Here is a 27,778-nt window from a genome sequence, read left to right on the forward strand (position 1 = left end):
GGTCCATCATTTGGACTCTAACTGCTGGTGCAGTTAGAAGATAAGTGGTGTATTTGTTAAGCCTTAACGATAACGCACTCTTGGCGGTGCTATCAAAGGTTTTGGGTAGTTTAAATTTGTTTCAGTAATTTTCTCTTTCCATCACTGCAATGTTAAATTGTCCTTCAACAAACTGAAGTAATTCCCAGCAATATGTTGAAGTAAGTTATCAATCATAGAAAGGTTGAAGTGGTTCTTCAGTGAAAAATGGAAGCTTTGAGTCATAAGTGCTTGTTTAAAGGGCTTTAACAGTAGCTTCCCTTTGCTGCTGCAACTCTTTGCTCATTATTAATTTATCTGTAAAGGTTACATCTCATTTGCCTTCTGGGAACTCTTGAGAAAGTGCTGATGTAGCAAAAAAAAGTCAGAAGAATCCACTTGGGTCATTAGGCTGGGAGAGGAAATGAACTCTCCGACTCGACACACTGGAAGATGTGGAGGATTTCGTACAGTACTGGAGGTGTTTCTTCTCTGGCTCCAGTGACCGTGAAAAGACTGTTTTCTTTTGAGTCTTACAAATGTCATAGTGAAGAAAAAAACTGTGCTCATAGTTCAGTTGGCAGGTAATGATGATGACCTGTGATGACAAATGTGCTTTTGTACCAGCAGCAGATTTTTGTGAAATTACCAGACTTTGGTCAGAAAAATCAAACAGACAAACTGTTGAAGCTCAACTCATGTAGAAACAAAAATGTCAAAGAGCTGTTTTCAGCCACTGAACTGAAATTCTGCAGGATTCATGAAACGTCCTTCCTGCCAAGTACCTTGAAAGGCTGTGTGAGCATGTGCCCAGTGGAGAATGCACTTATAAAAGCAAAGCTTGATCACAACAAACACCAAAGCAGTGTCGTTTCTTTGGCTGCTGAAAGTCATTCATAAATCGAAAGCACTGCTGTATGTACAGCAAACTCAAAGTACAGTATTTAGATGGTTTCAGAGTGGATGAAAACAAACACAAATATTTGCTGCTGATTATAGCTGCAACCAATAATGGATTTTGTTCTCTTTTTTTAGCCTGGAGGTATTTCCTTCTTAATTGAATTATTGTTGAGTTTATTAAATGCCAGTGAAAGGTGAATTTCCAACACAAAAACTCAAAGATGTGAGATTTGAAGTGATATGAAACAGAAAAAGCAACAAATCCCGAGACTTGAAGCTGAAAATAATTTGGCATTTAGCTTTGATAGATGACTTTAATGTTTCAGATCTTTTCAGGTTGTTTTGTAATGGATTGTTTTTTTCAACTGGTGAAGGATCACAGCACTGGATTCTGCTTGACAGACCCACAAATTTTAAATTAAATGTAAATTTGTAAACAGGTCCATAGTTGCCCACCATTACAATCATGGATTTGTGAAGCCTGCAAATCAAAATCAGTCATAAGAAGCAGGGGGTGGAGCTAAAAGAGAAATCGAAGAGCAGTACATGCTCATGCAGGATTGGCAGAAGACCATGTAAACTGGACGGACCGCCAACGTTAACGAGAGGGCATTCGCTCAAGTCACTTTGCTATTACAAAAAAACCCAAAACACTATGCACAATTGCAAGCACACATGCACAGTACACACTGTTTGACTCTCACAGGGAACACAACATGAGCATCATGTTATATTCAGTAAGAAGTCAAGCTGGCATTTCAATTTCTAAAGACTTAAAAAAAAGTGGTTACTGAAGTCATACATGAAGGGAGCTGGAGGGTCATTCACCCAACGACTTTGATAATAATCTGATATCATTTCAGCCACAAGAGTCGCCACCTGCTGGCCATTAGATAGAATCCAGGTTAAAGACCTGGAAGCTAAGTCAGTCTTTCATACACATTATAATCAATGTCAGGTATTAAATCATTCTACAGATATATTGAAATGTTTAACTATTCATAGAACAACTGTGTTGAGCTTCCATAATTTGGCTTCCTGTTGATGTTGAAATTGATTTTAAATGTTATTGATTCCTTTAAAAGCTACATATGGATTTAGTCCTGCTGCTACTCTAGAGTGTATATAAAAGTGCCGTTGTGTATCATGCCATGTTTTATTTCTCGTTCCAAAAGTGGTGATTAAGCGCTTACAATCATGGCCCATCTCTACAGCCAAGATCTTTTTAATAACCTGTGGGAGGAAATGCAGTTAGTGGACTCTGTGTCCTCAAAGTCATGACTGACAAACTCATTTTGATACTAAGATTAAATAATAAAGCTGCTTTATTGTTAAACTGTATTTGTATCAAAGGATTACATTGATGAATTCCCAGGAGTCCCTGAATATTTGTCAGACAAGAGGAAATCTGCTCAAAATTACAAACCTTTGGACAGATTTCACACAAAAGTGTGTTTGAAGCTACTACCAGATGTAGCATGTAGTGCTGGAAAATGTGACAAATAATCCTAAGGCACAATAATGTTGTATACTTTCAGGAATCCATTTGGATCTAAGTGCAGAGCTGTGTCTGGTTAGACTTGACAAATAACTGCTTTGGGGAAACTGTCCAAAACATATATTCACTCTCTGTCCTCATTAGTTTCAGTGCAAGGTGGAAACGAAAAGAAAAACTTGCTGCTCCAGCAAAAATGTGATGAGAATTCCATTTAAGTGAGTTTTAATGACCCAAAGGTGAGGTCATTTTAAAAAAGTAGTTCTGTACAAGAGCTGTAAAGACGTGTGAAATACCTGCAATGTGTATCATGTTCATGCATTCGCCTATCAAGCGATGACTCCCAGTTCGATCCCAGGAGGAGACACTGATTCTGTTGGGGTTGCGTCAGGAAAAGCATCCGGCGTTAAAAAATAAATAAAAAAATCTGCCAACTCAGACATGCGGCGCTACCTGCTGTGGGAGACCCCTTGTGGGAGACCCCTTGTGGGTAAGAGAACAGCCAAAAGTGGCTTATATTTTTCCAACAACCAAAAAAAGGCTAAGAATCCCTTAATAAATGATTCTATTGAGTCTCTCATGACTTTTGTAAGGAGCTTACTCTAGTCTGTCACCAGCACAAGAGTTTAATATGATTTCTTATTATGCCTGAGTGGAAAAAGTCATATTTTAAATGGCAGAGCTCGGAAGTCAGTCTGAGTCAGTATTACCATTTCACAGCTGCGTGATGGAAAGGCAGGTTCAGCTGGCAGAATATGATAAATCAAACACACATACTGGACACATTGGTTTCACAGGAAAAGTGATGTTAAGTGGCATAGATGCAACGGTGGCATCAAAGACCCTCCAATAATTTTAGGCTAGAAAGACTAAAAGGTCATTTGCTACATCAGTAGCTGTGCTTTGTCATGAAAAGGCCTTTGGCAGGGCAGAGCAATATTCTACTTCAGCACATTAGGCTTCGGGTCAAGTCCTGATTTATGTTCTACTCTACATGGAGCCCTCAGCATGGTCAGAGAATATTTATGCATTATTTAGAATGATCTGCTCAAGACAATAGACGACCATATCGTAGTTCACTTCATGGTTCATGTGAAGATGAAAAACCCTCATGTGTTTGTTTAATGTAAGACCACACCCATAACCCTAGCATTAGTAAATAAAAACAGCCCTGTGAAGCCCTCTTAATTAACTGGTTTCTTTTAAATGTATAAACTAAAACTTCCTTTTTACAAGATATATGATGATTGTTTCTCGACTAAATTTCCTCGACTCTCAGCAAAGAACATGATGGGAGTATAATTTCCTCCTGACTCAGTAAGTGATGTGTAGACCAGCCAAAAGCACAGAAAACTAAGTCGGGATATAATTTACACTCACTCAGCAATTCATTAGGTTCACCTGTTCAGCTGTTTGTTAAGACAGAAATCTAACTGTACACATGTCAAGACGACCAGCTACAGTTCAGACAGCATTAGAATAAAGGTTAGTGCCAGACAGGCAGGTCTAAACTGCTGATCTAATGGGATTTTCCTGCACAGGCGTCTCTAAGGTTTATAAAGAGTGGTCTGAGAAAGAGAAATTAGCGGTGAGCAGCAGAGCTTTGGGGGAAAGTGCCTTGTTGATGTCAAAGGAAAATAGCTTTAACTGCTCTGAGCTGTGAGAAAGGCAACAGTAACAAATACTGACGTGTTATAACCAAGGTGTGCAGAAGAGCATCTCTGATGCACAACAAATTGAAACTTTAAGTAAGTGGGCCACAGCAGAACACCACACTAGGTGCTACTCCGGTCAGCTAATAACAGGGAAGTGAGGCTACAATTCATATAGGACCACCAAAACTAGAAAATTCTTAATGTTTAGCTTGTATAGAAAGAGACAATGTACTGATCCTTGTTGTGTTTAACAGGTGACGTGCTTGGGAACAAAATTGAGATAAAATGAGTCCTGTCCTGCAAGTGATATCTGAACCAAGTAGGATCACTAAAGTCTCCATTTTCTTTCAATATATTCTATAAATATATATTGTAGGAAAATGACCCTACAGTATTACAGAGAAAACATCAAACAACCTTGATGGGGAGGAAGAAAGGAAAGACTTAGGAGGATGAAATCATCTGCCCTGACCTGCTGGTGAAAAGAGCAGACAGAGAAGTCGTGGCACATAGTTGCCCCTCCCCTAAACCTGGTTCTGCCGCAGGTTTCTTCCTGTTAAAAGGGAGTTTTTTCTTCTCACGGTTGCCAAGTCTTTGCTCAAAGGGGGTCATGTGATTGTTGGGGTTTTCTCTGTATAATTGTAGACTCTTTATTTTGCAATATAGAGTTGAGTTCAGCCTAGGGCCTAGTAGGCACTAGTATTTCAACAGGTCCAGTCTCAACCCTTTTTTCAAAAATATCCAAGACCAGGATATAACCGAATGCATCAAAAGAAGCAGTTCTTTCTAATAATAGCTGAATAGCAATTTTGCCTGGACAGCGTTCATTCGAATGTCATTGAATGAACAGTGACTACCTCCTCCTCCACTCACAGTGGAGGAGGTGTTGAATACGTATGCCAGTGATACTTTTTATAATAACTTTTCTATAAACTGAAGTATCTCTTGAGTGTTTTGCTCTAGTTTTTCTGTTAAACCCGATGACTAACTTGAGTCATAAATGTGTCATCTGCTGTATTGCTAATGCATGCAAATTGTATACTCAATGATTTAGTGAAGTTTTATCTATCCTGCATCACTTGGTTATATTAGCCTGGGTAAATGTTGCTACTTGTTTTTGCTGTTTTTTAAGTAATACTTTCATTAAGTATGTATCCATCTACTTTGAAACCCTGCCATGAACACAGATTAGTATGCAGCAGGCTTTTCTGATTTCACAATTTGCCAGCCGCTGAAGGAAAGAGCAAGGAGCAGTGAAGCTGGAAAACTATATTACAGCTTCCTTTGGGATGTGACATGTTTTATCTCAAAAACAGGAGCTGTAGGCATAAAGGCCATCAGTCCTTTTCTCAGTAATGCATGGATGGCTTATAGTTTCGTACACAGAACAGATGAACAATCTCTACTTGACTTAAACTATGGGACTCGTAGAGAACTATATTTTGGGAGAGTTTAGGAACACGCCGTTTTTTTGTTTTGTTGTTTTTTTTGTTTTGTTTTTTAATCTAGAAGATATTCGTAAAAACCTGAAAAGACCTTAATAAAAATGCAACCTGCTCTTAGTGCACTGTTAATATATGAAAATGTATTCACCCACGACTTTTATATCCAGAGTTAAGTAATGTTTTTCTCTTTCTGTGTATACATAACTGCTAGACCAAATATTTAATGACCCGGCATCTTGTTTAAAGAGGGATAGGTGTAAAGGTTGCAATAACAATAACCTGGTGTAAGGGGAAATTATTCTGCAACAGCCCGGTCCCACAGCGAAGCCACCACTGTATCCTGGAGGGGCTGAATATATCATCCCAGCCTGTCTTTGTCATCAAGGCAAAGACAGGCTGAGATGCATGTCTGTTGTTTGTTAGGTTAAAATATTGCTGTTGAGCTAAGAGGCTGGCTGAACTCAGCCTGAACTTAAGCTCAGTGAATAAAATCATTTGCATACAAGTGTTCGATTGGACAAACAGCAATCTTAAAAATGGGATTGAAGCATCCATAACAGACCGACTGCAATTTATGAATGACAGCTCATGGTCACTGTCAGCAGTGCCAAGGCAGGAACCTGCTGCTGTACATCCAGTAGTGACATGTGATGGATGATCTGATGTTTGGCAGTAATATTTCCGTTCATCGTAACAGGAGTCTGAACGGTGTACCTTTTTAAATTTGAGTGCAAATAGCACATGCATCAGTTAACGCTTGTTTTCGTTTTGGTCTGCATGAACAGAGCAGGCATAACGGGTTTGAAATTGAACTGTTTTTATACCTCCCGCTGGTGACAGCTGTAGCTGGAGGCATTAATTTTGTCCATAATGCTTTGTGTCTTTCCCGTTTTTGAAGACTGTGTAGCTCTTTGAACGCCGTCAGAGATTTCTTCAAGTTAGTTAGGGATGTTCCCTTGGATTCAGAGATGAGCTAAGTTTGGGTGTGAAAGGCCAAGGTCAGCGTGACCCCACGATACCTTTTTATTTATTCAGATCTTATTGAATTAGACAAAAACATCAACAGAACAATACACTGACATAAAGTGAGGTATATAAGTCAATTTGTGCAATAAGTTGTTGGGTAATATTGATTTGGCAAACATCCAGTACACACAAGTTATGTTTTCACTTTGGATTTGAAGTCACAGAAACATTAAGCCAACATCTTCTCACAGTCAGCAGTGTTCATTATCTGTTCAGTCCACAGTTTTAGCATCAGGGTTTGAGATCATTTCCAAATCACAAGAATCAGTCTGGCATGAGCCTCTGGACAAACCACACTTCAACCATTGGCCCATATATTCCAAAACATTTCTCCAATCAGGAAAAACTTTGGAACACTCCCATGATGCATCTACCTAAGTGCCTCTTTCTGCCTTACATTATCAGCATAAAACATAGTTAATTAATTAATTAAATCCATTTTGTGTATTTAGTTCAATTCAGTTTTATTTATACAGCACCAAATCACAACAACAGTCACCTCAAAGGGCTTTAAATTGTAAGATAGACGCTACAAAAATACATACAGATAAAAACCCAACAATCATATGACCCCCTATGAGCAAGCACTTTGGTGACAGTGGGAAGGAAAAACTCCCTTTTAACAGGAAGAAACCTCCGGCAGAACCAGGCTCAGGGAGGGGCGGGGCGGGGCCATCTGCTGTGATTGGTTGGGGTGAGAGAAGGAAGACAGGTTAAAGACATGCTGTGGAAGAGAGACAGAGATTAATAACAAGTATGATTCAATGCAGAGAGGTCTATTAACACATGTTGAGTGAGAAAGGTGACTGAAAAGGAAATACTCAATGCATCATGGGTAATCTCAAAGGAGTATAGTAATACTGATTAATTATTACGACAGACATTTTTAGGCATAACTCATGCCTAGCTCATGAATTCTCAGGAACACCTTGGGAATATTTGTTAAATTCGGCACAAACATCTAATTGGACTTTAAGATCTGATGGTCATGGTCACGGTCATTGTAACCTCACAGCCCCGATTTAAGAATCTGTATGCTAATTTTGACAGAATTTCCTACAAATTATGGAATAAATGAATGAGGTAAAGTCTTTTGTTTTTGTTTTTTAAAGAAAGCGCCAATTCAAAGCTTTCATTGTTATGAACTGCTACATGACTGCTAGAAGCACGAGGCAGTAATCCTAGTATTGTGAAGTGCATGAGTCATATAATGAGTGTCACGAGCTGAGGTTTTCAGTATTGTGCTATATTAGTGTGAATCACCCAAGCAATAGTTTCATCCATCTAATTGTCCCACTGAGAATTGTGATGCCATCACTCTGGGGTGGGCGAGGTGAAAGTAGGTTGAGTATGTAGTCGAGCCTGTGTGGATGGAATAGCTCTTTCCTCTGTATTTAAAATGATCCTTTTTTATTCTCTTTTCACAGTCTCCTCTGAGGAGCAGTGAGGTTGACTGGTCGCTGTCAGAGCTGGATGTTTTGCTGCTGGCCGGCACCGTCGGTCACACTCTCAGCCTGGCGGCCAGCAGTTTCGTAGAGGAAGAGCACCAAACCTGGTACTTTCTGCTCAACACGCTCTGCCTCACCGTGTTCCAGGATGTCTGCCGCAAGTACTTCAGAGAGAAGAGGGGCTCTGGAGATGACGAAGAGCATATCCTCCCTTCCAAAGACCGTCATCCCTCCGCTCACCCCAAAGCAGAGATTTTCTCAGAGAAGTGGTTAGCGTTAGCCACGCCACCATTCACTCTGCTCTGCTGCCGGCTACTGCGCTCCCTCAACCAAACTGGGGTGCAGTGGGCTCATATCCCTGACGTTGGGCATTGGCTCAACAGGTGGGTTTATTGATCTAATATTAACTTTGATAAATGCTTCAATTTTAAGTAGTTTAAATATTTGAGTCACTGTATTTTATTCATATCAAGAAAATGCAGGCAGTATTTGGAAAACAGTATAAATTAACTGGTTTCACTGATGATTCATCACCTAATGCCATGTAGTAGTGAATTTACACTCACTGCCAAATTTGAACCCAACCATCTGAATGCTGCATCAGAAATCTAGACTCATCAGTCTTCAATTGTCTAATTTTGGAGTTTCCTGTTGCTAGCTGACAGCAATTACAGTTACTGCTTTTGCGTTCAGAGATGCTCTTCTGCATACCTTGGTTGTAACAACTGGGTGTTTGAGTTACTGTTGCCTTCCTATCAGCGTGGAGCAGTCTGACCATTCTTCTCTGGCTATCACTTAAATGCCTAAATTGCATAAATCCACAAGTTGCTACCATGTGACAGGCTGCTGGTAAGATATTTCCATTCCTGAGCAGTTGAACAGGTGTGTTTTATTAAGTGGTCAGTGATTGTTTCCCAATTCCAGTGTGTCACTTTACCTGAATAAAAACCCAAAGGCACTCATATTTCCTCTTAGCAAGTGGTCAGTTGCTAGTAGATTAGCCAGCTACCTCCTTGATAGCAAGACAAGTGTTTTTATGTGCTAAATGCTAAACTATGTTTATTAAGTAGTCGCTAACTTTGTGTAACTATTGGTTGGACAGATAGTGATCATTGTATTGTTAGTAATTACAGCTGTGAAAATCAACCAATGTTAGAAAGGACAATAAAACTGTAAATAGTTGAGGAGAAATGTGGAGGATTATAGTTCTATTACTACAGTGATGCTTTTCTTGCACAGTCATATTTTTCATTGTTATGGAAACATTGATTCTAATTCTAATGCATGAAAGCTAGTAATACTACCTAACTAACCATCACTGTTGGTTTGTGCACATTTATTGTTTAACTAGGCAGCAAAGCAAAGAGAGAGTGGCAACAGTAACAGCTTCTTGGTTGATTCAAGATTAACTTGGCAGCATTTTTATTCCTAAGTCGCTCCTCAAGGGAAAATCAGACGACTCCATGAACAGCAAAAGGATAGAGGGTTCTGTCTCTGATGTGTTTGTGTTAAGCTGTACAAAAGGGCTGGGTACAAAAAGCGATTTCGCCGAAGTTCAGAAGTTTATCTGAAATCTGTTACATGCATGCATAAATCCCTTCAAGTGTATTTGCTCTCTTTTACTCAAAGCTAAATTTACAGTGGTAAACTGATTGCTGATATGGCTCTACAGCAAAATCTTCACTATGTTGTTTTTTCTGACAACCAGTGTTGTATTGTTGGTGTTGTAATGAACGGTGGGGTGCTAGCAAAGCTGAGGACCATTAGTTCTGTGTCATGCTGTATGGTATATTTCTCTTTTTACGTGGATATGTGGCAGCATGAAGGTGACAGGACATAACAGGAACTTATTTCCAACACAACTACAATTTGAAAAAAAAAACCCTACACTTGATGTTTTACGACAAATCAAACAGAATTGAAAAAGAACAGGCGTCTTTCACTGTTTAAGGATAGAAGTTCAACCGTCACATGGGGATACATTCGTTGCAGAAGGGCAATCTGTCTGAAGACAGTATACTCAGTAGGCTAAAATGCAGTGCAGCAACAAGATTTTCAATCTCAATGTGTTTCTCCACCTACACACAAATGTAACAGATCAATGTAGCAAATTCATTGATGTTCTTTGGGGAAAGCCGTGATATAGGATATTACTTACTGTAGTAGATGTAATGAAAGTGGTTCAGTGAACAATACATTTAGATTTCAATGCTAGATATAGACATCTAATGGAAGCTGTGTGATGTTAACACACAGAGCAAGTCTTTTCTTCTGACACTAAAACATTTTAAATGTGTTTTTCTAGCTGAGAAGCTGATAGGACTACCCACTTACATTTTCTTTTTTTTAAAGATTCAAGAAGAGAAAATCGTCTTCAGATTGCCCAGACTGAAGGAAAACTGTGATTTCTCTGTAAAAACTGTGGCTTTTTCAGAGCCATTAATATTCTGACAGCAGTGCGAGGCAGGGGGATTATAGTTTGTTCTTTAACATTCATCACAATGTGGAACAGAGATGTGGATTCTGACCTTTTCCCTGTCCAGTGTTGCCCTTTCTTCCTACCTGCAGTGCCTGTTGCTTGGATAATGAGATCCAGGTAGCGTTATGCCTCATCTTGTCTCAAAGTATTCAACGTCCACTGCCAGTCTGATCCAGCTAATGGCTAAATACACGGCTTCAACTTTGATATGTCCTATTTCCTATCGGTGCTCAGTATGGTGCAATTACAGACTTTAATCCAGTGAACAATTGAGGGGCTGTGCCTCTTTTAAATTTAACCTGAATCTAGAGGATTTGACTGACAGTATTTCATCTCATCAAAGTAAATGCTCACCTTCAGCCTTCAAATGAGAACCTGTAATGCTTTCTCTTCATGTGTTATTATATATACAGTTACACTGGTGAACCGTCATATTAAAGACAGTCAGTTCACAGTAATGAGGTGAGTGTATGTCCAAGTAATCCCTGAGAGCCAGGAGCTAAAGCGTCAAACTGCTTTAATCAGCTGGTCTATCAATATTTTTTTCTTTTCTTGGATTTGTCGAGTCAACTCAGGCACACGTCTCTGGCTGTGAAGACAGAAGCCCCACCCACCTGTGGGTGGAGCCAGGTGCGAGGGGCAGCCCAGTCAGAAGACATCTGGTTTTTCAAGAGTGTGGCCTTAAAAGGAAAGGAGAAAATAGCCTTTTTTAGACAGTAAAACTGATAGATGATAGGAATTCACAGTTCAGAATACTAAGGATTATCCTGAAGTGTGTAACGCAAAGCCACTCTAGCTCTCTTACCGTAACAGCCTGTTTAGTTGTCTAAACAAGAAAGGGCTAGCTTGTCTACAGGTTGTTCAAAACTCTGCAGCGAGGCTACTGACCCACTCGAACAAGGGAGCTCATATGACCCCTGTTTTGAAGTTGCTACACTGGCTCCCAATCAGATTTAGGTTCCATTTTAAAACTCTAGTTTTAAACTTTAGAGCATTACAGGCCAGGCCCCTCCCTATACTGCTGATTTGATTTGTACACATACCTGGTAACCTGAGGTCTTTGAATCAAAACCTTTTAGTGGTACCCCACACTCGTTTTAGAACTCGAGGGGACCGATCTTTCCAAGCTGTTGCCCCCAGACTGTGGAATGCACTTCTACTATTTCTACAGCGTCTGGACTCAGTGGAGACCTTCAAAGAGCAGCTAAAGATATTTTTTATTTCAAAAAGCTTTTAATTAGACGGGTGTTTTATGATGTATTTATGACTGTATTATGTCTTCTTACCTTCTTGTAAAGCACTTTGTGACACATGTCTGAGAAAGGTACTATATGAATAAACTTTACTTACTTACTACTTACTAGCAGAGTCCAAAAATAACAACAATGAGCTGGAACTGAGCTGAATATATGTATATATATATATGTATGTGTATATGTAGAAAGAGAGAGATCTTGATATAGATATCTATAAACTGACCATAGATGTGGTTTGCCTTAAGCCACTACTTGGCCAACTGTAATACTTTGAGCATTTACCTTAAAAATATATAAACTTCATTGTGAAAATTCCAAATCCCTTCCTCATCATTTGAGTGCTTTGCACGTTTCTCAGCCAGTGACTGTTCTCTTCCATTTTCTCTCTAGCTCTGAGCACAAGGTGGTCCTCTCCCTGCTGTCCGCTTTCTGTTTGGTTCTCATCTACTTCCTGGTTCAAAGACGGTGCTCGTGGGTCTCGAAGGTCGCCCTCGCCCTCGGGCTTTTGGGTGTGTACAGCTATCGGGCAGCTGTCGGCAACGTCCTGTTTCCCTGGCATCATTCTGGTCGAACTATGTCCAAGTAAGTAAGTCTTTGTGAACCACGAAACAGTGAGTTCATTCACCATAACAGCTGGCAAATTGCTGTCCCCTGGTATTGACTTGATTTAAAGTTCAGGAGTGCCAGGCTGTGCTGTGATGCAGATGAGCGTGAAGACTCTAGTGCTGCTCGTGTCATCTGGGACAATCCCTTACTCTGATGATGAACTGCAGTACAGTTTTTTCGCTTTACATCTACCTACAGTAAATCTCCCTGACCTAGTGTAACGTCATGTCCTCACGGTTTTGACAGTGTCTTTAATTAAATTAATTACACTAAAAGAGGCATCAAGCAATCTATAAATGTTGATTTAAATTGGCAGCCAGTGGGAACTGCAGAAGTATCGACAGGTCTTTTCTCCTTCAACACATCTCTGGTACGGCCGCATCAACACTCTCCCCTCATGTCATCTGTAACTTATGAAACTAAAGTATGACATTCACAACACAGCTACTTAATTAGAGTGGTGAGTACAGAAGAAATAGACTAACATGCAGAATATTGGAATCAAGTAAGTAAATTTGCTTTTCATTTGGCTTGAAAATGAGCTTTTTAGCTGCAATGACTGAAATACAAATCGATGTGTTTGTCTCTATTCCTGAGCGGCAAAGAGCTGTGCAGGCCACAAAGTGAGGTTCATATTTGTAGTTTTGAGTATAATTTCTAAACAACTATTGGATGGATTGCTTTCATGTTGGATACACATTATTAATATTTACCACTTGTAATGACTTTGGATAGATAGCTTGATTTAAGACCAAAACCAATGGCAGCCCAGCAGCCTCATTTATCTTTGTATCTCTGTTAAGTGCTAGTTGGCATAATTTTAAATGGATAACCTCGCTGCATAGCCACAAGAGTGGAGCTGCTGTGAAAATGGATGTAAAAGCAAAATGATTTGTAAATCACTCAAACCATTGAAGCGGTTGACTTGAAGAAGGGGACCAGGTCGCCGCTAGAGGCCTTGAGTAAGAACAAGTGTCAGCGGGGCTTCAGAATTTAAGGTTGTCAGTTGCTTTGTGTAGCCTTCAGATAGTTCCAGTACATGTTTAGTGGATAACATGCAGACTTGTTTTTTACCTTTTTACATTTTAAAATTCCATCTCAAAGTTTTGTCCGACTACATCCCTTTAGTGCAGCTAATGTTTCTAACTGTGTGTTTATAAAAGTATATGGACCATTGCTGGTCCATTGGAGTGAACAGAGATGACGTGGCTGTCTCTGGTCTCCACTTGCAGCCAATTCTCATCACCAAAGTAACTTCAGAATGTCAAGACAAACATAAGATAGCAATAAAATGAGTCAGTCTGTTATCAGTTGCCTAGGGTAAATTTGGCAACTTGTGCAATGTGTTTGTGATAATATGATGGCAAACTGTGATAAATCAACAGAAACTGCAAATCTGTTGCCGTCTGCATACACAGAAATTCAAGTTACTGATTTAACCTAGGACCTGGCGTCCACATATGTGGACATCACATTTTGGGTTGTCTAGACCAAAATACTACATTTTGCTCTACGAGGGCCCAATATCCACTTACAAGGACATTATTCTGTTACTGTGCTATCGAAATTTAAAGCGAATGTCCTCATGTGTGGATCTCATTTTTCTCAGAAACAAAAATCAGGTAAAAAAAAAAAAAATCACATATTTTTTTGTTTTTGCATTCATCGGGTCCCAATCAGCCAAAATAGCAAAGAGAAATTAAAAATGTATGCCATGAAAGCGTTTGGGTCTTAGGAGGTTAAAATTTAAATTCCAGTCTGATTCACACAGAGTTGAAACAGACGTTCCTCCACAAACAGTGACGTAGTTGCTCAAGATGACAAGTTAACATTAAAATCACACGGGGGGTGGGGTGGGGGGGGGGGGGGCACAGTAGCCATGCTTTCATATAATATAAACACAATACAATCCTGTTGCCAACCAGTTGAATAGATTCCCCCTTTGCAAATATACGTGTCACAGACTCAGAGTGATTACAATGTGTTTGCAAACTGTCTGCATTTTTAAATTAGACTGCATTTATTTACAAACCTTCACCAGTTGGTCTGAGAGTGATTGCAGCCAGGCCAAGTCACACTGTGATTGTTTGAAGACAGGCTGCTTACCACCAGGCAAGCTGTGCAGTCGCCTTTCAGTGCAAAGCAATCACCCAGAGGCTGAGGCTGTTGCACGCTCAGTCGCTGAAAGAGGAAAAATTCCACTGAATCCTTTGGAGAGGAGGTCGCTGTCGTACTTTTACTCCATTGTGACTGAGGATATAGTGCACATGGCAGACCATAACATCTGTGAAGGCACCATTAATGCTGAAGCCGGCTTTACATACAGGTTTTGGAGCCACATATGCTGTCATTCCAAGATGTTTTACAGGCAGGGTATTAATTGTTTCAGTGAGACTGTGTCCCAATCCACATCGTGCCGTGGCATGGCTACGCATTTTTAAAAAGTGCAGATGTGAGGCAGCACAATGGTAATCCTCCACCATCTCACATTTTCAAAATGTGTTGCTAGCTTCCTGTTTAAGATGAAGATACATTTTTTGCAAAACAAAAAATGTCTCAGTTATGACATTTGTATGTTGAATTAAAAAACAGGAAAATAAAATCATGTTGATGCAAAGTGTAAGTAACTGCAGATCCAGAGATAGTTAAACCTGTGTTATGATCAGATGCCAGCAGGTGTAACTATAATTGTTACTTCATGACCATATTTTAAAGAAATCAAGTTTGCTGCCTCTTTCCTAGTAGTAAAGAAAGCCTGAAAGCATGGAGAGCATTGTTTTCCTCGTCTTGGGGTCATTTTTGTTGACAAGTCAGCCAGCCATGGCTAACTGATTTGTGTATTGAGATTGGATCAAATTGCGTGCGCAATTGTGATGACAACAGTAAGACTGGAGGCATTTTAACTGGCTCAACAGCGACAGGTTTTCCAAGGATGATGCTTTTTTTCCAGCCTGTTGATTTTCTTATCTCAGATTTTTTTTATTTTTTTTTAATGGTCCTCAGTCGTCCCTGCTGTCATTTAAAAAAAATCTTGAGAAGAGTTTTCATTTCTTAAGCCTGAAAATGCATTCAAGCCCTTCCAGTATACATCTGAAGGTAAGACTCTTCCCTGCTAAGACCCTCAAGTCTTAATCAAGCAACCTAGATGCATAATAATGTTTCTCATTTTAAAGAGCTGATGATAAAACTGTTCATCTGGTGCCAGCTGCTCAGCATCCAGTGCATTTAGGAAATTATGTGTGTCCTTGAACTCAACCTGAATAAAAAAAATCATGTTCATGGTTTGGCTCTGAAATGCATTAGTGTTCTTGGAGACTGGAGCCCCTTTACACCGTGTATATATCTTATCCTTTAGCACAGTCCGTCTGTAATAGTTGTTGTTAGCATTGTCTGAAAAGAGAGGATTTTTCCACCTCCTAAATGGTGTAATTTTTCATCCTGTAGCCAGTAGCTTGGCACAGAGTTACCTGCTACTAACCCCTGTCAGAAAATGATGAGTGTTCAGGACTGCACACGGTTCTCCTGTCTAGTTTTCCTGACCTCCCTTCATCTACCACCAGTACCTGGCCTTCCCTAACCTTTTCTGTTCTCCTTGGCAGGCTCGCCTACCTGCTTGCCTAATTAAAATCTCAACCTCTCACCCTTAGCCAAACAAAGATACCTTACTAAAGCCATGCAGTGACTTGCGCTCCTTTTGACCGACTGTATAATTGACATGGCCGATGTTCGACCCAGTGCTTCAGTGTTTCTTTTCACACGCAGTGATCATGATTGTGCATCACCTCAAGTTTTTCTTTAGCTTTAGCTCTTCTTATAGACTAACTTAAGTGCTGTTATTTTTGACGACAGCAGGTCGTGTAGCTCAGGTTCTGTGTTTTCATTGCTTGCTAAGGAGATTCTATTTTTGGCCAATTAAAATAGAACTTTGATTTTATCGTCTTAAAGCTTCCAACATTTGAGACAAATAATTTCCCATGGGTCTATATTTTGTTGTTTTGGCCATTTTTAAACAGCCATCTAGTTAAAGCTACGGCAATTTTAGATAGATCTCTTTTTGAGATAAAAAATGCACACACCCCCACCCCCCACCCATGCTGTAATGTGGATCTAAAAAGAAGCAGCTTTGTATAATGACCCTGTTTAAAGTCTGGTCTTCTTGGGTTACTCTTTCTGTGTGTTTTATCAGAGTAAAGCCCCCTGACAACTCCCCGGCTCCCTCCTCACCTCCCTTCGTGCCAACTGCCTAATTGCGCTGCTGCATCTTTCAAAATGGCTAATGGGGTTGAGAACAGCCAACGCTGCTCACTTTAAAGGGCTCAAAGACTCGCTTGGATTGATGTCACTGTGGATACAGTTTGTCTTTTTTCCCTCTCAGTTTTCCTCTCCCCCGCGCACGCCCCTCCTTATGGCATCATCTCAAATGAACCTAAAAATAGAAAGCTAACAAAGTCAGGCGACAGGGCACGTATATACTCTGAATTATTTGTATTTATTTAGATATTGAGAGGTGGCTGATTACCGCTGCAGCACTGACACATAACTGTAGACAGGAAGATGCAATTAAGGTAACAAAAGCGGAAGCAAATGAAATTTTTCTGAGCGAACGTTCCAGCAGGAAGTAGCTGAACATCAAAGCAGCCGGCTGAGGTCCAAACCTGTCTGAGGCTGTATGCATCATAGCCAAAGTTTGTTTCAGTCCCCCCCTCCACATTTATGGCTCTTTTTTTTTTTATACTGAACACAAAGCCACTAGAAGCATTTACAATGTTTATGCTTCTGTTTGTGTGTGCGTGTGAGCGCGCGTGCTTCACACCTGCACAAAACATGACCCATTTTATCGTGTATGCTTGATCTCGAAAGGGGGCTGTTGCGCAGTTTCCCAATTTAAAAATATTCATGCATACCGATCCCGCTTAAAAATGGAAATGTATTCAAACTCGTCTCAAAACACCTGTGAACCTCTGCCACACACACGTGCACGCACGCACACGCAGACAGGCACACACAGAATGCATTTTTCAGTTTTATTACCCAGGCGGTAAAGTGTTTTATAACCCTGTTTCAAAGTCAATTCTGTGTTTACAATATATCAGTGGTAACATTTAGCAAATTATTATGCTCCACTGACTGCCAGAGCCGTGTACGTAAAAACCGCTTTCTGTTGTTTCAGCACAAACGGGATTGTTTAAAAGAAATGACACAAAATAGAAGTCTAAAGAAAGGTGGACATCAACACATGCTGCCAGAGAAGCAGGTATTGATCTAGTGGCTTGTTGTGTAATTAGATGTTGTGTCTGTAACCATTGTTTTAAAGTCTTCTCCTCGGTCCCTGTGGCGTTTTAGCAGTTGCCACCGTGACAAGCTCAGCTTTATCCCGCAGAAAGTCAGGGCTCAGACAAAGTGGGCAGGTCCTGCTTGCTCTCAGGCGTCTGCTTGAAAGCTTTTCCTCTGGCACTGAATCACTTGTTTTGGCTGATTCACTGTAAGTGTTAGCCTGATGCAGGTGATTGATGAAGGGGATCTACCAAACATGTTAAGGGGATTGGACATAGTCTTACCTTTTCTTATTCACTTGCTGGAGCGCCAGTGCTTGTTTCCAAGGTAACATGAAATCCAGGCAGCTCTGCAGCTTGACAAGCAACTATTTTCTGTCCACTGTTACTACTATTAACCTTTTTTTTTTTTTTTTTTTAAATCCAGCAGATAAGAAGATGAAATTGATTGAATTGCACCTCCTCATCAAGCAATGTGAAGGTTTCCCAAAGGATTTAACACCCCTAAAAAACATAGTTTGAAATGAGACATCTTTTCTTTCACTCACATTAAATATTCATTACTAAATATAGAACAATCAAAGTCGAAGGTTGGGGGAACTGATAATATTATTGCTAAGGAGTTTAATATGGGGAGGTTTTGCTTCTTCAGGGTGAGGTCGGTGTGATTTGATCAGATTTGAGTGACAGTGGCCTGGAAACATGAGTAAATAATCCAATAAGAAGTCCTTTTGATTCAAATAAAGCATTTAACTGCTTTGGTGAATGGAGAATACAGAGCTGGATTCATCACAGTCAGCCTGCCACATTTTTCTTGTGTAACTGTTAAAATTGTTGATTATAGAAAAAGGGTTTTAATTCCTTAGTCTCAGTTCACTGAGTGGGGAGCATAGACCGTATGTAATAGATGGATGTAGCCATTGCTTTGAAATTTGCTAGTAAAGTCCCGTTTTGAAGCATCAAGCTGAGCATTTTATCTATCATCAAAGGTTTTGGGGTTTTTGCAAACAGACATGGGCTAAATCTGACCAAAATCAATGGCCCTTGTGTGCTTAGTCTAATAAAATTTGGTTTTTTTTAAAAAAATTGTTGTTTAGTTTTATTTTATTTTATTTTTACATATACTATTTCACTTTGTTATTTGTTATGTCATGTGTACAGCACTTTGTTTTCAGTTGAAGGTTTTTTGAAAAGTGCTATATAAATCAATTGCTTGCTTGCTTTATTTACTTTTCATTCACAGTTGTGACACGTACTGCACTTCTTTTTGACTCTAATCGAAACCATAATTTAGAAAAGTAAACATTATGTTTTTAATAAAGATGACCAGACTGGTCATAGAGCAAAGAAGCAGAAGAGTCATTTCCTGATGAGCTTTTATGCAATTTGACCTCGTTTTTACAAAGTGACAATATTGCGTGTAGAAGGTCAAATCCAGCGCACAAACATGAAGTTTTCAGTTAGCAGTAGACGTGTAGTTTACTGCTAATTATGCCAAAATTTAATTCTGATTAAAAGCATGGCTTATTCTTTGTGCTTGATGTTGGAATGAACTGACTGTGCCAGTTTTTTTAGAAAGCAGCAACTTTTGTAAAACTAACCACACTTAAGGCGCTATTTAGGGGATTGCACTTACATGATATTTTGCCCTGTTTAGTAAATCTGGCCCGGTGGGCAGAACTGATTGAGGAAACTGAGGACATTGCTCTCTTCAAGTACAGCTAGTGACTATCAGTCACAGGGAACCACAGGGTACCTTGTCTTCATTTAAAAAACTTAACGTCATGTTGTTTTAAGTAAGACCTGAAACTAGCAGTTGAGGCCATAAACTCATGAAAATATTTCCTGAGGTTATTGATAAAGGGAGCTGCTGGCCTTCATCCTGTTGATTTTCATACGATGTGACTTCTTATTGCTACTACAGAAGTCGCCCCCTGCTGGACACTTGAAAGAATGCAGTTGTAAGATTTTCTACTCTGCCTTCTCTTTTTTCCTGAAGCTAGAGCCATCTTTTATATACAGTCTATGGTAGATACCAGTTGAGCCCCACCCCTTTAAGACCAGTGAGAAGAGCAGATACTAAGACAAGAAATATTATTTTGAATGCCTTGAAATAAACATTTCCAGTGAAGAATCTCTGAGAGAAACTGGTTTTGAGCAATATCTTTTAAAAATTATGTTGAAATAAATTATATGTAATGTCTTTATGAAAGTAATACCAAAGAAAAGCTGTATGTTAGTAATGCAGTTTTTAACCCATCTGACAAAACCAACTAGAATAAGGCAACAGTATTGCTCTATCTGCTCTAATAAATGCTTACTGGCCTATGAATGGACATCTCCCTGTTTCTGTGAAGATCCAAGTGTTCATCTGTTTCCTGGTGTAGTTCTCAAACCCAAAAGTAATCTCTACAACAACAAAAAAAACACCAGAAGTAACAAAATGCACTCTTAGCATTGTTCTTTGTGATGAATGTCTTCCTCTGGAAGACGCAGCTGAACACAACTTTGGGATATTCTGTGTTATTGTTCTGTGATAAGAGCAAGTTTCCTCTTCCAAGCTTTGCATTTGTTTAGTGGTCTGAGTTAATGCATGCCAGAAGGCGAATGGCAGACTTTTATAAATGATTCACTACAAAATAACATTATATCTGAGGAGGACTGACAGCATGGATTGTCAATACTAATGACTTTACAATTTCACTGGCTGTAATCTGGAACAAAAATTCTTCGACTGCAGTTCCAGGATCCTTTGCATGTATCCACCACCAAACAGCAACATGATAAACAGTGTTATTATCTCAATGATTCTATACTGCATCTTAAACTGTCTGTCAGACTGTTTCTATTATAAAACCACGACTTTATTCATATCTATTACAGACCACTGTAATTCGAGTTATGAAAGAGATGAGAGAGCAGGGATATGAAGGGCTGCAGGAGTCCTGTTTACTGTTGCTGCACTTTGTATTTTGGCTGCATGTCTCTACGTTTGGATGGAAACTGTGGATGGCATAATGCCTTCTGAGATTCATGCCATGAGAGTTGGGAAAGTTAAAGAATCTGATGCTTAAAATCAGCCTCATTCATGTCTTCAACCAAAAAACTGTGCATGACATGCTATAATAAGGGTACTCTTAAAGTCACTGCAGACACTTTTTGAAGGGCCTGCAGTTATGGAAATTATATAAACATCACATAGAGCCTTTATTGCTCAGACAACAAGGACAGTTTGCGCAGTCTGCCTTGAAAATGTCAGAGCAAACAAGATGGCTTTCAGTATTCAGACTTTCTTGTGCCTCTTGGTTCAGGAAGATGGTTATTGTGTCAGAGTCATGTAGATTAGCCCTGGGTTTTTTTCAATTGTTAGAAATGTGAAATTTGATACTTTTTAAGCACAGCCTGAACTTTATTGGGCAAGTTCTCTTCCAATTTCTTTAAAAGGTCTCCAGGATTTTTTTTGAAGGGCATTCAAAGCTCTTCTTTGGATGTTTCTGCCTTTTGTTCTGTTCTCTGACAAGATGATTCCACACTGCCTCAGCAATGTTGAGGTCTGGACTCTGGGGAGGCCAATCTGTTCCATTGTGTGTTTTTCAATCCAGGTATGTTTTTACTGCATTGTCAGTGTGTCTGGGATCATTGTCATGCTGAAAAGTCAAGCTGTTGCCAATCAGATGCTTTAAAAATGGTATTGCGTCGTAGATGAATGCAGAAAATATAATCTGTAATTTTCTGCATTAATTAATTTTGACAAGATCTTTAACACCACAAGGTTGAAATGCAGCTACAAACCATATCATACCCTCCACTGTGTTTTGTAGGTGGTTGTAGTTACGGGGCGATCGTGGCTCAAGAGTTGGGAGTTCGTCTTGTAATCGGAAGGTTGCTGGTTCGAGCCCCGGCTTGGACAGTCTCGGTCGTTGTGTCCTTGGGCAAGACACTTCACCCATTGCCTACTGGTGGTGGTCAGAGGGCCCGGTGGCGCCAGTGTCCGGCAGCCTCGCCTCTGTCAGTGCGCCCCAGGGTGGCTGTGGCTACAATGTAGCTGCCATCACCAGTGTGTGAATGCGAGTGTGAATGGGTGGGTGACTGGATATGTAAAGCGCTTTGGGGTCCTTAGGGACTAGTAAAGCGCTATATAAATACAGGCCATTTACCATTTACCATAGTTAGGTGACAGCTTTCCATCTCTCAGGTATTGTGTCAGGTTCTTGCTGGATTTTCCTGTTTCTCAAGGACATGACTTTCACATACTGTTCATGTGCTGTAGATAGTAGAGATGGCACGATACCACTTTTTTATGTCCGATACGATATCATACATTTGGATGTCTGCCGATACCAATATAAATCCGATATAGCATATTTTATAATCAATAAAATGTTTTGTTTAAATATCTTGCTGCATTTTGTATAAGTTCATACTCAAGTTTAAAAAACTAAACTAAAATAAAACTTTTCTGTTATACCTGTATGCAAAAGATACACTGCACCCAAAATATTTCATAGATCAGCTAAACTGATCAATCTAATAAACTTAAACCTACACCATCCTCCCTATTCTGGTATTTCAAAGAGTACTTAGTGGAAATATTAAGCAACCTAACTAATAGGGTTCCAACTCCCAGCAAAAAATAATAAAAAATAGGGAACCACCCCCCACCCTCTGCTTTATAATGCTTAATTGACGTAATCGACTGTAATTTAATGCAAGTGTAAAAAAAAAAAATGCACAGAAATCTGAAAAATCAGAAAATTGTCTACAATGATTAAATAGATTCAACATCTTTCTTCAAAAGAATTGCAGACTGCACAGATGGTGCCTTCCCAAAGGAAAAAGTACTATAGCTTACTAGGGTATAAATTTGACTTAATAGTTACTATATACAATAATGGATGTCTGTACATTTTACATCAGATGGAAACTTTGGTTGTAAGATTCAGATAATTATTTATTAAAAGCTAGACATGACAATTAGAAAGGAAAGTATGTCTTTGTGCCCCCTTTTCCCTGTTAATGCCCTATCGGCCCCCCTGGCTAAACCTTGCTAGACCCGCCCCTGCACAGTTACGTCAGCTGGATCTTTATGTAGAAAAAGATCCTGGTGTAGAAAGTAATATTAACAGTTTATCAAGCTTAAACGTGCTGCTGTTGTTTATCCGCTGGTTTCCTTTTTCTAACGCAAAGTGGGCCAAAAACAAACGAGAGACGGCGTCGCGACAGAAAAGCAGATCAGCTGATCATTGATCAGTTTCATGATTGAAGTAGCAGCAGGAGAGGGAGGGAGAGAGTCGCTCCCAGCATTCGGTGGGAATGCTTTACAAACATTCAGAGATGAACTTGCACACTTGCTTTACTTCTCTCTGGGATACCTTTCTCGGAGATTAAATGCCGGTTTGGAAGCACGTAGCGAGGCTCCAAATGCTGAACCAGACCGCACGCCACATCCACTCTATCACGAGACCATACTCCTCTGACGTGCTAAGTTTATGAGCTGGGTTACGCTATGTCGCAAGTTTGTGAGGTGCTTTTGTGATATTGAATGGATCGGATTACATTTTTTTATTCCTCTCCGATATCCGATCCAGTAATTTAGGTCAGTATCGGACCGATACGTAATATCGGATCGGTCCATCTCTAGTAGATAGTAGTTTTTTATGCCTGCCACGTCTTCTTTTGTCTTCCACTTCAGTTTCCTCAAACTTTTTAAGGACACACTGAACATCACGCTGAGATATGCCAAGTTTTCTTTTAATAGCTCTTTGGAAATCTCATTGTTGGTGTGTAGCTGTGTTATCTTTGACATCATTTGGAAATTCGTTTAAAGAAATTGGAGCAAATGTGTTTTCATGACAGGCTGCAACTGTGGTACAAAGGTACAAGTGCCTAAAAATACAATTTAATGTTGTAGCACAACACTGGTTCATCCCTTGACTTATGTGCCTTTTTTATGCTTGAATGATTTCCTAGGTCAAAGAAAAAGCATTCCTCTGAAAATGATCAGACATTGACAGACAAAGAACCATTGCTCAAGACTCCAAGTCTGGCCCCGTGTAAACTAAACCTAAAGAAATTAAGCACTGCTCAAGACTTTTGTACAGTACTCTATACAATTAATAGAATTTCTGCAAAGAATTTGGACTTTGTTATAAGAAACAAATGCAACCTGAATAAGTGATAACAGCTGTTTCAAGTCTTTATTGAATACACTGAGTAATCGTTTGAGGATGGGAAACAAACAGCATGTTTATGTGAAAAGTTTTCACAGGACTCTCAGTGGAGCGGTGATGATTGGGGTTTGTTCTGCAGCCACAGGATCTCGGCACCTTGCAGTCCACCATGAACTGCTCTAGATACCAAAACAATTAGGAGTTCAGGAGAACGTCAAAGCCATCTTTCCATCAGCCAAAGTAGCAACTCTACAACAGACTTGCTGAAAAGCAAGAGAACTGAGTTGCTGCTTTGGTCCAGTCAAAGTCAACTGATTGAAATGCTGTGGCGAGAGACAGCTGTGCATCAATGAATGTCCACAATTCTCAATGAAGTGAAGGGACATTGTAAAGGAGAGGGGGACCAAAAGCTAGTTAGAATCACATATTCCAATTAAGGAGATGAGATTGAAAGCGTGGGTTGTAAAGATGCCTCTCTCGCTAAATAAAAGCATACAGTGTCTTGCTACTGACAAAGTCTGCTCTTCTTTAGAAAGATTGATTGGGGAGAGCCGTGCCTTGAACACAGAAACTTTCACAGCACCGCAGCAGGAACATTAAGGAGCTAGACATGAGAGTCTATAATCAGAACACTTATAGATTAATAAACAAATTCAGACCACCTCAAGTTGTGCAACACATGTGCTGCAATGTTCTGTAGCACGATGATGCAGAATTTGGCATTTCTGGTAAAAATGAACACCACTTTGTTTGAAATGCGTGTTAAAAAAACAGTACACCAATATAAGATCTGATCTCAGCTTTAATGCATGCACTTGGAAGGTTACAGCGTAGTGTTAAAAGGGGGCTCCAGTTAGTTCACAAGTTACAACATAGATTTACTGCAGAATTCTACATCAGCTTTAGAATAAGCAGTTCAGTCTGCTGACCTTTTCTCAGTTGAGATGGTTAGCATGACCTGGATAGTTCAGTCAACACCTCCCAGAGTTACTGGTGAGAACTGAAACAGTTTTGTGGGGAGGACTGGGCCAGAATTCCTCCTCGTGGTTTTGCAGGTCTCCCCAAGCAGTCTCTGGGATCAAAGTTGTTGCTGCTAAAAGAGCTTCTGCCACGATTCTGCACTGTTTGTTTAACATTAGTTTGGTCAGATCGTGTTTATCTAGAATTTTGTGGCTTAAATGAAAATCAGGCCTTGTGTTCTAATCAGTTTAGAAATCCTGGTAATTCCAGAGAGCTCACAAACATTTTCCTGCATCTGTACATCAGAATGAAAGGTTTGTCATCCACGCTAGATAGTTATTATGCCAACCCAGCAGCTCACATCCATCCCTGTCCTCGTGTAAAATCAAATCCAGGCCAGGATTTTCCACTTTTCCTCTGCATAAAATAATAATGAATACAATGCCTGGCATATTGTTAAGGGAGTTGTGAATAATAAGGAATAGTGCTTTATGGGGCATATTACTCTGCTCCTTTCTTCTGCTGGAACAGGTTTCCATAAAACCTGATTAATAATACATGTCCAATACTTGCTCAGCTCCTTCAGGGTCAGCTATTATCCTGTCGTACTTTTGCGGCTTTGACTGCATCCTGCTGCAAAAGAAACGTTCATTTACTGAGCGATTGCCTTCAACTGAAGACACCCGTGCTTGTCAGCAGGAGATTCTCTAAATGTGCAAAGAGCTTTTTGAGCTGCTGTTGCAGTTTGGAAATATCATCAGAAGCAAAAATGGTGGATATTATTCTGAAAATTATACAGCTGTTTGGAGGCGAATGGAGCTCATTCACAACAGCCATTTTGGCTTGTCAAAGAAAAATACAGATGGATTTGATCGCATTAATAAGGCTGCCTTTCAGCCATAGAAGTTCCTGGTATTGTTAGCACAGCTTACTGGGAGACTTCGTGGAACTGAGTCATGAATGTGTTTAGTTCCATCTGTGCTTTTCAAGATATCTGATGTCAAAAAGGTCCAGAGGTGAGAATATTCAAGGCACCGCCATCCTAATGACTGTTAATCTTCACATGTTTGCAGAGAACAAAATTAAGTCTCAGTTTCCCTCTGGCTGTAATTGCCTTAATATTCAGTGGCTTTCTTAACTTCATTACCTCCTAATACTCTTTATTTCTCCTTCATCTATTATGAAATGGGTAGAAGAAAAAACAACTCGCGTCACAGTTCTGTCCACTCTTTGTTGCCTGTTTTTGTTTTATGAGGCTAATTTACTTAGTCCTTGTTTTAGGGCAAATATTAATAAATGTAATTTAATTAAAGAGCAGATGTGAGTGGGAAAATCTTTTCATTTAAGTCTCTCTGGATAAGAGAAAATGCTGAATGCCTGAAATGGAAATTAGACTAAATGTAATTGCCTTCATAATCGAAAGCACTTTTCCTTTAAAGCTTCAATTTGGGACTTTTTCAGTATATAAATTATTGATAGCTTGAAAAGGCTTTTTTGTGGAGTTAGCCTTTTAGAAGAAGAAGAAGAAGAAGAAGAAGAGCTTGTGGAAACCTTTTTTTTTAACCTTGCGGTAGCTTCAGACTTTAGATCCAGACTCACCGTCGTGCACCACAGGGCATGCATTACTGGCCTCGTCTGCCTTTGAATCTCGCTTATCATGCGTCCTCTTTTTTTGTTAACTTAAAGAGACAAGCTACAAAAAATGTTGGATAAAAATGACAAATAACCCATGCTTGCGGTTTGTTTTCAGGCTATATAAAAAGCACATACGCACAGCCCATGCTTCACTTGGGTTGCCTCTGGTAAGCAGTGTGAGTTTGCACAGACTGTAGGTCTATTTGAAGTAACCATATATAGTGCCAGCAGTTCAAAATCTCACCCTTCATGATATGAGATGACTATAATATATTCATGTGACACACCAAAAGAAGCTGCACACTACATCCATCTGCCAAGACCATCAGATATAAGCCCTGCAGTCCGCCTCTTGTTGTAGAAAGAACAAACAGAAGCCTCAGATGTGGAGCTAATATGGTTTTCTTACCTGTTGAGAGTGCCTTGGGAGTGCCTCCTCAGATGTCTCAATAGTCATGCAGGGTGTCATTTTCTCCTCTCCCTGAGCAGCAGGACAAAAAAATCACCCCCAAAATACTAAATGAACACCTACCAGAGCTGTATTTGAGACTTCAGTTGGTCTGTTAGTGATATAAGTCCCTCGCTTACTTGGGGTTGGATCAGGTGAACACTCCTCTAGTCATGCTATAAGCTCAGGCCCCGGCTGAGGCAATGATCATTTCTCCTTCTTTTTCATCTTTTCATTCCTCGTGTGCTGTGTGTGCTGCTACTGCATGTTTCTGAACTCTTGCCTTCGCTCTCCTGTAGTTTACTTTTTGTTTTTAGTCCCTCTAAGAGCTCACTTTTTCTCTCTTCTGTTTTCCCTCCAACCAGTCGAGGCACATGGCTGACCCTCCCTGAGCCTGGTAGCGGGGTTTTCCTATATCTTGAGGCGACAACTTTCACATACTGTTCATCTATTATAAATAAGTTTTTAGCTCTGCCACTGATGTTTTCTTTCTCCTCAACTTGTCCAGTTTCCTCCGACTTTTTAAGGACGCACTGCACACCGTGCTGGGATGTACCAGTTTTCAGGTCATAGCTTTTGGAAATCGTCTTGTTGGTACAAAAATACAATATTATGACTGTTACACTGTGTTGTCTAAAAATTCTCTTAATGTCACTATTAAAAAAAGGCAAGAAATTCTGGATCATTGGAAGCAAAATAAAAAGAAATGTGTGGCTCAAACCCTTTCTACGCTACTGAAGGTGGATACAGTTTAGCCAAATTAAAGTTACTGATGTACAGATTTATAGAAAAATAGCAAATCTGTTGTGTCCATGAACTCAGTTGTTGTGCTTTGGTTCCGATGTTTGTTCATGTGACTCGTACTTAAATAACCATGGGTACAATTATGTAACATCAGTACTTTAAGGTGGTGACACTAACCTTTGCTACTTAGTGAGCTCACTGTTTAGCACATATAAAACAA

The 27,778-nt window shown here is 39.8% G+C and overlaps 1 protein-coding gene across 1 annotated transcript in view; it reads left to right on the top strand.

The window, feature by feature from the left end:
• Window positions 1-27,778, top strand: part of pigg (phosphatidylinositol glycan anchor biosynthesis class G (EMM blood group)) — an 88,839-nt gene that overhangs the window by 35,376 nt on the left and 25,685 nt on the right. Inside the window, exons 9-10 of the mRNA XM_086306489.1 lie at window positions 7,967-8,370; window positions 12,113-12,304. Coding sequence (XP_086162615.1) covers window positions 7,967-8,370; window positions 12,113-12,304 — 596 coding nt within the window. The remainder of the gene's footprint in view (window positions 1-7,966; window positions 8,371-12,112; window positions 12,305-27,778) is intronic.

Source organism: Aulonocara sp. 'chitande type north' Nkhata Bay, linkage group LG2, assembly GCF_057382095.1.
Source record: "Aulonocara sp. 'chitande type north' Nkhata Bay isolate Kocher_YH1m ecotype deep benthic linkage group LG2, A_spYH_male_GT1.1, whole genome shotgun sequence".
NCBI classification, from domain to species: domain Eukaryota; kingdom Metazoa; phylum Chordata; class Actinopteri; order Cichliformes; family Cichlidae; genus Aulonocara; species Aulonocara sp. 'chitande type north' Nkhata Bay.